The sequence below is a fragment of the Rhea americana genome, unplaced genomic scaffold, assembly GCF_003343005.1.
Source record: "Rhea americana isolate MKP2758 unplaced genomic scaffold, rheAme1 scaffold_203, whole genome shotgun sequence".
In the NCBI taxonomy this organism is placed as follows: domain Eukaryota; kingdom Metazoa; phylum Chordata; class Aves; order Rheiformes; family Rheidae; genus Rhea; species Rhea americana.
In genome coordinates, this window is record NW_028186184.1 from 544,814 (window position 1) to 559,439 (window position 14,626).

General features: G+C 38.6%; 1 protein-coding gene across 1 annotated transcript in view; it reads left to right on the plus strand.

Moving 5' to 3' along the window:
- Positions 1–2,235: 2,235 nt before the first annotated feature.
- The window catches only part of ANKRD17 (ankyrin repeat domain 17), a 54,476-nt gene continuing 42,085 nt past the window's right edge, over positions 2,236–14,626 (plus strand). Inside the window, exons 1-7 of the mRNA XM_085304136.1 lie at positions 2,236–2,244; positions 5,737–5,890; positions 6,491–6,647; positions 8,939–9,086; positions 9,387–9,534; positions 10,657–10,890; positions 12,825–12,919. Of these exons, the coding sequence (XP_085160262.1) occupies positions 2,236–2,244; positions 5,737–5,890; positions 6,491–6,647; positions 8,939–9,086; positions 9,387–9,534; positions 10,657–10,890; positions 12,825–12,919 (945 nt within the window). The remainder of the gene's footprint in view (positions 2,245–5,736; positions 5,891–6,490; positions 6,648–8,938; positions 9,087–9,386; positions 9,535–10,656; positions 10,891–12,824; positions 12,920–14,626) is intronic.

A 14,626-nucleotide genomic window follows, 5' to 3' on the forward strand; every position in this document is an offset into this window, starting at 1 on the left:
CTAAAGTCTATTGACTGTCTTAGTGATTTCCGTTTCAGTCTGAAGGCAGCTTTGCAGTATCTGATGGACTTGAAAATCTGTATTAAATTGCATGTTGTCTTTAAAAACTTCAGAGTATTTTCTAAAAACTTTGCAACTAGGAAAAATCRGTTGTTCCAGCTCTTGGAAATTGGCAATAGGTCTTTTAGTACCCAAATAAGAAATAATAAAAATGGACTCTCAACCGCTTAGTAACTAAGTTTGCTGTGCGACAGTAGGAAGTAGTTGTTCCTTCTGTACTGTGTTCTTATGAATTGCTTTATAGTGAATCTGTGTTCTCATAGGACCCATCTTGGCAATTTGAGTAGCCAATACCAAAGGCCCAAATGCCTTGGTGAAAACTTAACAAATAACATCGTGGAAAAACACATGGAGCAAGCTGTCAAAAGTTGAGAAATTTGTAACTGAATTGTAAGCCTAGAGAGCAGTTGTGGTTCTCCCCTCACTCCCCCAAGTCTTCAGGGAAAAAAAAAAAAAAACCCACAATATTTGTCCTTAAAGCTGTTTTGAGGCTTTTTGAAACAGTAGGCTGGACTAGGTTGCTTCATCCAAATCTGATTTTTGGACTAATGATATTTTCAGATTCACTGAATCTAAAAATCACATTGGTCCTGTTATGTTAACAACTACCACTTGCTGTTTCACAGCCTTTGAAGTGTGTTGTCTGCAACTCAACTGCTAGACGTTTAAACTGTTCTGCTTGATACTTTCAAGGAGTTTTTAGGGTTTTTTTTTTTTTGTGAGCACGTCTTTGTGTTAGGCTTCAGGGGAGCAAAACTGATTGTCTATTTTCTCGTTATAAGCCCTGTGTAAACCCCAGCTAGTTTCCAGGAGGTGCTGATGGATRTCTGGCCAAGGGTGCTAGTCGTGCCCTTTTGGGGAAGTGTGCCTGGTTAATGACRCTCTATGTCTAAATGCACCCTAGAATTAAGCCACCATGTGCTGCTCTCCATTTCTGTGCCTTCAGCTTTCAGATGGCACATCGCAGTAACATAATTTTTATGATGTATATGGAGCGTAGGGTCTTGCATGTGTTAAGTTCTGACTCTACGCTGGAAAGTACACATAGGTACTGTGTACTTACAGGATGCTTTTAGAGAAAAGGGCTGGGGAACAGAACCTGCCAAATCTGCTTGTCARGCTCCTCGAGTCTTAGAGTTAGGGACTTCGATAGAGTGAGGAAGTGACTTGTTATTGCCTTCTATAATGCTTGTGGATTGTCCTGACAGCACAGCTATGATTGAGGAAAAACCATAGAACAGTGATAAACAAATGCCAGAGATGCTCTGTAAATTAATGACCAGAGCTATTCATGGGAGCTATGTACTGATTAGATGGATAAATAATGGGCTTTTGCTATTCTGCCGTAAGGCTTTAGTAGGTGGTGCGTAATGGAGAACTGGCATTATTTATAAAGGAAGCCTGAAGTGGTGGCTTTTATTGATCTCTCCTGTTCACAGATAACTCAGTCTAGAGTTCTGCGACAGTGCTGTGTGCGTGACTGTGTAGAGACGACATGTAAATATTACAAAAAACTTAGATGTACCCGAAAAGAAAGAATTCAGATGCTAATCTAAGTGACACTTTAAAGATACTGAAGTCACTAGCGTAACAAGAAGACTTAGCTCTGCTCATGCGTTCTTTGCTCGCACTGCCTCAAACAAATTCTTAGAGGTGACATTGYCCTGTATCGTCGGACTTGCATCGTGCTGTAGTTAGTTGCATAGCAATGTGTACAAGCTTTTATCTGTTGATCTATATCATGTGGCAAGTATTTCTGCTGAAAGTAATATTAAGGCAGCCATCACTTTAAGCTTGGAATGCTTAGTCTTGATATTAAAAGCAGTTTTGGTATTAAAAGTAGTTTTACTAGCTTAATACCACAGTTGATGTTGTACTTGTTTTGGTGTTCAGTACTCGATTTCTATCTCGTAAGTGTAGCAGATGTATGAAAAATACAGTTTTTTGTAGCTAGAATATATTTTCTGTCCTTTTTTGGCTTGACGTAAAATTAGAAACACAAATTGGTGTTGAGCCTAAATAAGTAATACTCTTGAAGTCAAAATGGGATTGACTCCTCTTCAACTCTCTGCTTTTTATGAGGGGAAGATATAGGAGGATGTTTATTGTCTGACCTTTACCTCTGCATGAGAGCATGTGGAAGCATATGTATGGCCCTAGCATTTCTTGTCGGAGATGGTAAAAGTAGGAGATGTTGAAAATTACAATTAATCTAGTATTTCARTGCATGGAATATTGAGGGAAAATAYGAATCATTCTAGAAAAGTAACACGGAACTTGTGCAAGGATGCTCGTAGCATGATGCTGTAGAGAAGGTCAGTGTTAATTTCTCTTTACAGTTGTAGTAATACATCAAAGCTGTAGGCCRTCTTGCTTGACAGCAGGTGAAGTGCACTTGGTAACTTCTCCCCCTTACACCTCTTTCAATTCATGGAAGTACCAGCTTTATTAGAGAAGATYACAGGGGAAGTAAACTTAGGCAAGTGCAGAACGTGAGACTTTGTTGCAGAATGAATGGTGTATCATGTCAGAGCATTGTATGGTTCAAGAAATAATGCCTGAAAGTCAGGATTGATTATTCTAATCTGTAAGTATGTGTAGTATTCTACACCTTTTCCTTAGTTAAGGGAAATAAAGTACATATGAAGACATTTAAAGAAAATGTCCATTTACTTAGGCCAGTTAACAGAAATGCTGTCTTCAATTTGTAACTTCTGTGGAGAAGGCAAGATTTTCTGGGAAATTAAAAATGAATTTTCACTCCTACAAAAATACAGTTTAATTGACCACAGTTGAAAAGCATCTCTAAGCAGTGTTATTCTGCATGGTGCTCTGTTTCATGTTGTACAGGCTGAACAGCAACACTCTTGACCTAATAGATCTCTTAGGATTAGACCMTTGCAGAAATTGGATAGTGTAACTGCAGGCTTTAGGAAAATTTATTTTCRATCCTTGTGACTTGAAGAAATCTTTTCTGTCTTAGAAAATGAAAATAGTTATATTAATAAATATTTTAATTTCAATTTTTAACAAGCTAGTTTCTTTAGGTGTTGCTCTGAAATTGACTTTAAATGACAGCAGATAATATGAATTARTTTTCCACAGTGAATCTTTGGGAAAGCTTTCTCCTGATAACTTGTATTTGTGTTGGTGYTGTATTGTTTGTAGGCTGATTGCTTTTTCTTGTGTTACAGGATTTTGATTTACCCCACTGTGCTCATCTGGATAGTTGGAAGAAAAAACAGATGTTTTATATGAAACAAACTGCACAAGAGATCTAATTTTGGGGTGGGGGTTGGTGAATGGGAGAGAAGCTTCAGTATTTTTTTTTCCATAGCAGATACTTCATAATGTTTGGAAGAAGAGTGACCAGCTGAGATTTTTGAGTTATTCTAAGGGGAAATATATGTGTGTGTGTGTATATATATATTTATATATATACTTTTCCTTCCCTGAGTTGAGTGAGCCAAGAACTCTTCCAGCTGCTCAATAGTTAGCATTTCCAGTGGTGAAATTCATTTCTTGGCTCCTGAGCACTTGAGTAGTTCATATTTCTTACTGCCTGCTGCTTTGCTTATCCCTTTGCGAGAAGACAACTGGTGAGTCCACAGTCCCACTGCAGCCAGCCTTGAGAAGTGGGCAATGGCATAGACAAATGGGAGGACCTCGGTAAGGCAGGATTCAACTGCCCCATAGTACTGAGGAGGAACCTGAGAGCTCCCCAGACTGGAAACCTGGGGCATGTGTGAGTGGATAGAGAGCTTAGGAGAAGTGGTACTGAGGAGCAACAGCCGACGCTGCGGGGTGTCCCAAGTTGGCAGTTGTTGCCTTTGGAGTCACTGTGATCAGAAGTTGGAAGTCATGCTCTACAGTTTGGCTGCATTTTGGGATTTGAAGAGGAGGGGAAAAAGAGGCTTCAAATACCCTTTAAAAAAAAAGGGGGGAGGGAGGGGGGCAAACCACGTGCTTATTGCCAAAGAGGGATGTCTTTTGGATAATAGGTTGAATAATCATTTTGAAAGTAATTCTCAGCTGAGCTTCCTAAACAAACAATGCATATAGGTTCAATCCATGTACTAGTACCATATCAGAGTAGCTTTTGAATTCAGTAGATCATGTCTGTCAAATCTGGCTATAGGCAGTTACGTTCCACTGCTATTTGTGGAGGGAAAAACAAACAAAAAGAAACACAAAAAAAGGCAAAAAAAAAAAAAATATTGGAAACAGACTGCAGAAGGCAGACTTACTGTGAGCTCTGAAGTTTTTATACAATAATATGTGGAGGAAGGAGAGAAGTTTTACTAGAGTTCTACAATAAAATAATTGCTTTTCTGGTGTTTTTGCCCTCTTGAGCATCACAAATTCAGATTTCTGTAGACACCCCAAGATTCTCATGAGACTACTTGTAAACTTTTGAGATTGACCTAAATGCTATCTTAAAATCATCTTGTTAAACTGTATCCCATGTGGAAATATACTACTGATGTATTACATACAGCTGCTTTTATGTTAAGGTATTTGAAGATTTCTATAATGCTGTATGAGTGGGTGACATGTAGTTTGACAGACTCGTGTCTCTGGTTCTTTGACTTGGGAAGATACATTTGCAGGAGTAAGGAGGCTGTTGAGCTCGGGGGGGAGGGGGGTTGGTGGTGTTTAAACTTGGTCTTGACAGTCTAATAAATGCCTTGGTTCATGGATTTGAGGGAGTGTTTGCTGAACTTGAAACAACTTGACCCTGCCTTTTTTTAATAGGCCATAAAGCCCAAATGGATACTAGAGTCTTTTCTCTGTATTGTGTTGCACTCCTGTTTAATTTCAGTGTGTTTTACAACCAAAACAAATGCAGAGTGCAAGAAAATAGGRTGTCCAGAAGAACTTGGATCATTTAGTGTCTGTTCTCTGGACAATGCAAATAAAACAGGTTGTCTAGTCCCTAGAAAAATTTTTAAATATTTTCTTGAGAAATCTTCCAGAAAAGCCTTATGTATGTTTCTTTTGAGTAGATTGTCTGGAACATGTTGCTGGTCTTTCTCTTTTTTTTAGTGTTTAACTAACAAACATATTTGAAAGAAGCACGATGGCTAAGAATTTTTCTGCAAGTAAGAAAAATAGTCTATGCTGAAGTAGTGAAAATAGTTAATTAGTTTTCTTATTGTGGATTTTACTAATATAGCTTAATGGGTGCCATCTTAGGATAGACTACTACTTTGAAAGATGGCTGTTTTGTGTGTGTGCTCTCTTTGTATGTTTATCGTTGATGCTTTCGAAAAAGATACAGTGTGTATAGAAACCTATGGGAGCTACTAACTGTAGGCCTTCTAGAGTAGTATCTGTTCCTTGACATTTCCATCCTCGTCTAAAATTGCACATCACATCACACTGCACTCAGTTTTGAAGGGAGTCTTGAAATATTTCAAGCATATTCTGTGGCTTTTAGTTGGAGAGCAAATCAACAAGGGAAAAGAGGTGATTTCATATATGATTTTGGAAAACCTTGCTGCTTACAGTAGGTATGGAGGAAATCCCTTTTGAATCAGYTGAAGATAGCTAGGCTGACAAAGTACTTGAAAAGAAAACCCTTAAGRAATAACTGCAGCTTTATTTTCTAATGTATTAGATTCCAATCAGTTTTCTTACTCCTAAATAAATCTTTTTTTCCCCCCCTCCCCACAGGTGGAATCGTTCATCTTGGATCAGGATGATCTCGAAAACCCTATGTTGGAAACAGCTTCCAAATTGCTTTTGTCGAGTACTGCTGATGGTGCTGACTTGAGAACAGTAGATCCAGAAACCCAGGCTAGATTAGAAGCTTTACTTGAAGCTGCAGGTAAGGACTCCTGTCCCTTACGGGTTTAATTCTGAAGCCTAGACTCAAGAGACCCTAGTGGAACTGCTTGCACAAGTCTGATCCATGTGAGCATGCTACAGACACGGAGTGGGATGCAGTGTGAACCTGGCAAGCTTGTACAAGTTGCTGAAGAGAAAGGAATTAAGACATTCTGAATTTTGGAAGACTGGAGTTCCATGGAAAGGCTATGCTTCTACTTGGATCCCTCTAAATTTGGATTTTAAAAAACCTATGTGGAAGTTCACATATAGCCTTGTCTTGCAACCTTGGATCAAAAGCTAGGTTACCCAATGAGGTTTTGTTTTGTAATAGTGTAGGAAAGACACTACTGGTTGCTTATGCAAAGTAGTTGTCAATAGTTGAAAAATAACGTGTTCTGTGTGTTGGAGGCTGTCGTTTGTGTGCGACACATCTGATGGCAGCTTTTAAGTTAAGATTGTTGAACAGTTAATCCCATAATTTTTGAAGGCATAGTTAATTATATTTGGAATGTTTCTGCTAGCAGAACTCAGACTTAATTAAAACTTCTGTGTTTTTTCTTTGTCTGGCATGTCAACTTGTTATAACTTGAAATGAAAGGAATAGGTAAACTGTCCACTGCCGATGGTAAAGCATTCGCAGATCCTGAGGTGCTTCGCAGACTGACTTCTTCAGTCAGTTGCGCGTTGGATGAAGCTGCTGCTGCACTTACCCGGATGAGAGCAGAAAGCACAGCAAATGCAGGGCAGACGGACAAGTAAGCCTACATTTTCTTTTACTGGATGTTTTTAGTAGTGCGCTGCTGTGATTTTTGGATACAGTTTTTGTTGTACTGTGTTTTTTCTGGCTACAAGATGGTGAAGTTGCTACTCAAGTGGAACTAGCAGCAGGTTGACACCTGGTTTTCCTGTTAAATATTCTTGGACTGTTAATTCTTGCAGCGGGAAGTGAAGTGAGTAATATTGCTCAAGATCCAGAARTCATTCACCAAGTAACAATCTTCCTTAATTTGACAAACTCAGTAAACAAAATCCCTGAATTTGTAAGTAGCCTGGGCCTTTGAACTTTACCAGAAAATATCCTGAGATGGATAGAGGTGTTGAAAATATTTTCTCTTGTTCTTACTTGCCACAGAAACCTAGAAGTCTGTAAGTGATATGAATAAACTAGCTTTGGGACAGAGTGTGTGTGTTGTGGAGAACTTCAGAGTACCTTTTCAACTGAGGAAGGAAAATGATCTTGAGGGRCTTTGAGCCTTCATGATGGTTACTGGCTTTCCTGCAGTTTGTAGGACCTTGGACAGAGCTGAGGCCTGAAAGCCTCTACTTTTTTAAACAAACCTTATGACTTAATTTGTTTGGCTTTTCGCCTCTTGGGATGTTTTCAGAGGGAAATAAACCCACCCCCTTTGGACTGTCACTGAGCTTACATACAGTGGAAATAATGTTTGTGCAAGCTTGCAAGCGCTGCAATGCTAGAGGGTGGTTTAATCCCTGTATGCAGAGCAATTCAAAGATTAGTGTGTGCGCTAATCAGGGCATTTAAAGAGTATAGAAGCATTTGGAGTTATATCTGCTGCTATGCTGTGTGCAACTCTCCTCCAGCTACCTTTTTTACTACTAACAGTGAATGTTGCCAGAGTTGTTACTGGGACAGAGGATATGGAAAATKAAAATAAATGTGGACAATACTGTTAACAGTACATACTTGAGAAATATTTCTGTTTGCATTAAGATTTGGCCTAGTGACACAAATAAGACTGTAGTCATAGATGCTGTATACAAGTATCGTGTAGCCTGTTTCAAGAGTTCATACTTTTACATTCTGTACTTTTAAAAAATTGTTCCCTATCCCCTTGAGTAATATGGCTTCCAGATATTGTATGGCACTACCTTATTTTTCCATTCCCTATTAGCTCTGTGTTAAAGGATTTTCCTAAATGGACAAGTGAAAGGAGGGYGGATGGGATGAGGCCAATAGTCTTGGATTTGTTATTAATCATTCATGAGCTGAATAGACAAAATGTGCATTCTTGTATTAGCWCAAAATATGCATTCAGGAGAATGCATTCATGAGTTAGAATGATAAACGTTAAGAATTCAGAATGTCACACGAGGACCAAAAATTCCCTTATGTGACTTAAGGGCTAACGCAACCTGGAGAATCTGTCTTTACTATTCGATTGAGTTATGACCACAACTGGAAGGTTGGATTTTGTTACAAAAATCTGCAGTTCATTTCCAGGACAGGATAGAAGCTGTTTTGAGGGGGTGGTGATGCATTGTTATAGGTCAGTGATACCAAGTGATTTGTTCTAGTCTTATTGACACTGTTGAACAAAAGCATGTCTTGATGGGTGATGTCCTGTCCTTTGTCTCCTTCGACAAAGAAAAATGGGAATGTAACTGTTCAGTGGCTACACATTTGAAATGAAATATTCATAAAATAATATCCAGGTAAACAAGGCMTTGTACTTATCTGTTATTTCTTTTGACCCTTACTTCAGCAAAATGAGTAACACAAAACTTGTGTTTCTAAACTGGAACTACAAAACAGGAACAGATTGAGAGGATGCATTGTGGAGCAAATAGTAATGAAAAAAACCAAAAGTTTTCTTGTTTGTTGAACTAAAATACTATTCTTCAAAATGGAGAGTTATTACTTGAATGTTTTAATAACTACAAAAAAAGTAGTGCATGTGTAATGCTGGGGGAGAAAATCAGACCCATAACCTTCTCATCTCTCAGCACTTTACTACTTTTGTATGGCAAAATACAGTAAACAGGATGGTTGTTCTGCAGATGTTTCAGTTGGCATCTTACTGTGCTAAAAATTAGTAACAGGAGAGGCTGGCTGAATTTTTCAAAGAGATTGCGTGGAAAATCTGAAATGTAAAAACAGCACCTCCTCGCCTTTGGCATTGTTTAGATTGTGCTTGCTTTTTAGTTGACTGCATCTTTGTGGCATTTTTTTTTTTTAACTCTGCACGTAGAGTAAGAATTTCAAAGATAGTCCATTTTCACTTCTAAATGGTTTCTGTCTTACTAGCCGCAGCTTGGCAGAGGCTTGTTCAGAAGGAGATGTAAATGCTGTGCGGAAGTTGCTAATTGAAGGCCGGAGTGTGAACGAGCACACAGAAGAAGGCGAAAGCCTCCTTTGTTTAGCCTGCTCAGCAGGCTATTATGAGCTTGCACAGGTTGGTTTCCAAACYGTTTTTTGTGCGTATTTGTGTGCATTACATAACAGTGAGTGTTGAATCAATGGGATGCTGTCTTATTCACCTGGAAGGTGGCAKTAAGATTGTGGGAAAAGTCAGTTAATTGACAGATGAAAACTTGCACATAAGCTGTATGTTACTAATGCATTTGTTGTGCTTATTTTCTTAAAAAGAAACCACGTGTTCCTGAAAGTAGGGGCTATGTTGTGTAGACTTCTAACTGTCTTGTCATGCTGGTTGTCACTTCCGAATGTTGTTGATCAGCCCTTCTGTTCACAGGTTCTTCTGGCAATGCATGCTAATGTGGAGGACCGGGGTATTAAAGGAGACATAACACCTTTAATGGCTGCTGCTAATGGTGGACATGTCAAAATTGTGAAGTTGCTGCTAGCTCATGGTGCTGATGTGAATGCACAGTCATCGACAGGTAAATAAGCATGTTAGAAAAAGCTTGTTGAAACGCTGAAAATCTGATTATTTTGCAGTGTACAGGAAACTGTGTGGTCATTTAGGAGGAGTGGCTGTTTGCCAAAGTGAAGCTCTTCAGAGCAGATTACTACTTGATTTACAACACAGCTTCTATATTTTTTATGAGCCTGTAAAATATTAGTTGGTTGCAGACAAAGGCAAGTTAGTAACTGAAAGATCTTAGTGTATATAAGTCTTCTTAGTGTACATAAGACTTCTTGTCACACAGTATGTTGAGCACAGTTTGAGTAGTACTGTGTACTTCGAAAATTACTTGGTATCTGGTCTAGGTAAGCAAGGGGAAAGTAAGCAGAAGGTGATTGTAGGGAGTGTGAGTTTTTTTCCTCCTCCCTTCTCTTACCCTTTTCAATTTTGCACAAGTTTGTGTTGAAGTAACCAAACTGCTTGCACAACTATTTCATTCATCCTTTTGGTGGAGAGTTTCTATATAGGCAGCTGTTGTTAACAACTAAGTACAGGTGCTACATTAGGAGGAAAGTTAAGATACTAGACCCCCCCCCAGTGAATTAGTTACCTGAGTAGTTATAGTGCTCTGAGTTTGTTCTCCCCCTCCCCACCCCCACTTCTGCCCCCCACCTTGGTGCATGCATGAAGGCAGGTTCTTTGATTATTTTCTTCAGATTCAGTCTTTTTGAATTCACAGAGGATTTTTTTTAATCCCCTTGTAAATGCTGTGGATGTTCTAAACCAGCACTTTAGAGATGTTTAAGACATGATTTAGAAAAGTAGCTGATTCTGCTCCTTGTTTGGGGCTCTTCCTTTTACAGCATGGTRTCTCCATGCTGATTAACAAAGTTGCACGATGGGTATTTGTGATGCAAGTTGGGATTATTTGGGAGGGAAATTGAAAGAGAATTGAATTGACTGCAGTTGGTTAGATCTTCGGTTTGTCAGCACTGAGTTATTTCGTATAGTTACTTGCTCTTTTCTATGTTTTTTGAACTGTAGGCTGTRAAGCCTATTTCGTAAGACAGCTCTGTAAAAGGAGTAGAACGGAGCCTAAGTTGAAGTTTCAGTGTGGACATTTCTCAGTTTTCAAAACCTTGTTTTCTGGTTCTAGGCAATACTGCCCTTACATACGCCTGTGCTGGAGGCTATGTAGATGTTGTGAAAGTACTGCTGGAATCGGGCGCTAGTATTGAGGACCATAATGAAAACGGTCACACTCCTCTGATGGAAGCAGGAAGCGCTGGCCACGTGGAAGTGGCCAGAGTGCTGCTGGAAAATGGAGCAGGCATAAATACGCATTCCAATGAATTTAAGGAGAGTGCACTTACATTGGCTTGTTATAAAGGTACRGTACCAAGGCCTTTACTTGGGTGTGGGAAGTCTTTTAAAACATGTTTTTATTCAAAATTATTGTTTGGTACAAAATGAATTTGAATGCTGTAGACAGACACATACTCGATGCTTTTTATCCTGACATCTGATACTGCATAAAACGTGTGGCCTCTAAGATGAGGGATTCATGTGGAGAATGTTAGATCAAAGTTATGTCTTGATACTGAGTCTTCATATCTAGTATCTTCTGTTCAGTCTTAAATGAGTTGTAAGGCAAGGAAATAATTCACTTTGATATCAGAGTAAATGAGATAATCTTTCTATAATACAGTGATATTTTACCTCACAGAATACTTCACAGGGCATTTTACACATTTTACACATTCACATGTTTTACAGGGCATCTCTGCACAGGTATAGAAGTGACTTGTATTTACAGGACTTAGCACTCAAATGTGCAAAATCCAATGCCTTTCTTCTAGGTGTAGTGTTCCAACAGGCCTTTTTTACCTCCTTGGAGGCAGCTATCTTGCATCACTCAAGAGGTGAAAACTTATTTACTGAGAGAGCAAATCTGAACAAGCAGCTCTGATAGTCACTTAAGACATGTTCTATTAGAGCTCTCGGAATGGCTTTTGACACGCTTGTGGAAGAGATACTTGCTGTGGCATCTCAGTAGAGGGTCTTCATTTTTCATTTATGTTTAATTTTTTCCTTGATTAATTCTTGGTGCACAGATGTTAAATGCCTTAATAAGCAATAGTAGGATTTTTTTTTTATGGTGGTATAGGAACAAAGGCATTTTGGTGAAAAGATGGAGGGGGGGCAAACCCTCCTCCTTCCTGAAAAAGTATGCTTGGATTCCTAAAATGAGGTTGGAATGCAGAGATGAAAGATTACATATCTATACTTAATCAATTGTTTGCTATGATGAAAAAGAAAAAACATTAGCTTTTTTCTTCCATTATCTATATTCTTGGCATTTAGCTTTTTCTTGGGTTAGTGTTGCTCCAAATTGCGTGTTTAAGGCATAAAAATCTATTTCTAAATTTTTCATATGGCTGAAGTTTTGCAGCAGAATGATGTATGGTATTTGGGACTAAGTAGATCGTTAACCGTCCTCTCCTCTCTATGCTCCCCTCCCAATAAAAGAGGAAAAGTGAAAAGGCAGTGCATCCTCATAACTGGGCTGTACCTGTCTTCATCTTTTTAAGGGTATTCTAGTGTCAAGTTTTAACTTTTTTTCTCTTGAGTTACAAAACAGCAATAGTTTTACATGCTTGCGTGTTTTCTCTCATAACTGTAGGAGAGGTGATGGGACTTGGTGCAACAACAAGACTTAATTATGGTAATGAAATTAGCAGACTCAGGAGGGAATGTAGTTGGAAGAAGCTGTTAAATTTCCTTATTTGCTGGGTTCCTGTGGATTGAATTATTAGAAAACTTTGGAAGTACGAAGGTTCATCTACTTCATACCTTTTATGGTCTAAGGGTTATACAAGCTTGAGGGCTGGTTACAATATCATTTATGAACACAGTAATCCCCAATTCTTAAAATTGAACAAGCTTAGAAGAAGGGAAAATAAAAAGCTCTGTTTTGTAGATGAAAGTGTTTCAAGGTCTTTAGAGAATAATAAATCACCCTGGTGTAACCTTCTGGAGTTTGTGCTACTGTATTTTAAAGTTGTTTCAAGGAATGCATGTAGTGCATAGATAGTTCTACTAACCAGATGACTTGACTCWTACAGTGGATGTGCTGTTGAGCTGCTGTTTGCATTGTACATTACAGATRCAGACATGCCTTTCAAGTGTTTCATTGCTTGTTTATGGTGTACCGTGATTTTTTGTTGTTTTAACTATGTATGATAAACCTTTTCTATGACTGCCTTGAAATACACTTTTGCTGGAAGTTATTTTCGTCTGTTGTGTCTTCTTCCTCTCATACAGGCCATCTAGAAATGGTGAGATTTCTACTGGAGGCTGGTGCAGACCAGGAACACAAGACAGATGAAATGCACACTGCTCTTATGGAGGCTTGCATGGTAAGAAATGCATGGTTTTAGCAGTGAGGTGTTCTTAGTATCTCCACTTTCTGAAGATAATGATTGCTTTTGGTCTTTTTGGTGCAAAACCTGACTTGGTGATGCTTTGGTTCTCCCTCACACTTAATGGCCCTCTGGCAGAAGAATGGAAAAAAATACGCACTTGAGAAACAGTGCTTTCTAAAACAGCAGAATTCAACCCTTTGCTCTTATGACTGATAAAACAGTTACATTCTCGAGGGACGTCAGCTAAAACCTGCATCACTTGAGCATTAGCTCAGAGACCTCTGTTAACCTATACTTTGGATGCAAAGTGCATGTATGTCCAATTGCACTTGATGTTTTTCTGCAGTAACAGAAGTCATGAAATTGGATGTGCTCATTATCTGAAAGCAGCTTCTGTGGGCTATGTCTCTGTGTCTTGTTGCATGTCACTTACTGTGTTTTGCCCTTCTGATAGTCATGGTAGTCTGGTTTGCCKCCAGAGATACCTTTGTGACCTCAGTTCTGAGAAATTAATGACTTCAAGAATAACCAGAAATAAATTATACTCGTTTGCTTTAACAATCTCGTTTTTCACTTTGTGTAGTTGCACTAGATTCTGGGTTAGCAACTTTAAACTGAAGCTTGGAAAATCCTTTTTGTAGGAATCTCTGAATTACCTTACTTAAAAGTTTTTCTCATTGGCTGATGAAATGCTTTCAGTAGTTCTGAAATGTGCTAAACTTATGCAGCAAATACTGTCTTAACATAGATATGTTGAATGTCTCCAATAGCAGTCATGTTTAAGGAGTCTGTAAGCCTAGTTACCCTCTTTCACTTATGTTGGAAGCGGTTATGTTTAGATGTGCATATGCAGCTTTTTTTCCTGCATGGGTTACATAGTCACCTAGGCAATGTTTGGGAAGCARCTAGGAAATTAAAAGGCATATTGTTGGAATGCTGTCAGTCAGTTATTAATTTGATGTTTAGATGTGCATATGCAGCTTTTTTTCCTGCATGGGTTACATAGTCACCTAGGCAATGTTTGGGAAGCAGCTAGGAAATTAAAAGGCATATTGTTGGAATGCTGTCAGTCAGTTAYTAATTTGAGCATACTTCTGTGTTGCTAGTCTGTCAATCTGAGGCAGTTGTAAAACAATGTAAAACAGATTGCCATCTTACAAAATTTAGTAAGATTCAGAGAAAACTCTGATTTTGGATAATACTTTCCTACCATACAGTGCAAACGTTCTGAAGCTTTTATTTCAACATATCATATTTGGGTAATTTTAATTCTGAAATAGTATAATGTCTAGCTTGAGATGATTCTAGACTTCTTTGATGAAGAAAACCTGTCAAATCTGTATCTTTGGGTAGTGTTTCCATTTGAAGTACTGTCAGGCTTAAACAGCTGTGCAACTCTGGTTTATCTGCATCATCTTTAAAGCAGATATCCTATTTGCAATCTACTTCATACAAATAACCTGAGGTGGAAGGTTTGTTATCATTCTGGGTTTTTACTTTGATAATTTCTTTTGAGTAAATATGGTCATGTATCCTCCTTATTCCTCTTTCAGAAATTTAGAGTAGTGTACATTGGTTGGTTTCCCCTCCTGGAGAAGTGTGCATCCTGGCATGGAGTTGGCTAACCCTGTACCATACCAATGGCTGGCAGGTGTAAGCTAGCAGAATGAGAAACCCAAGCAGATGTTGGCGTCATTTTCT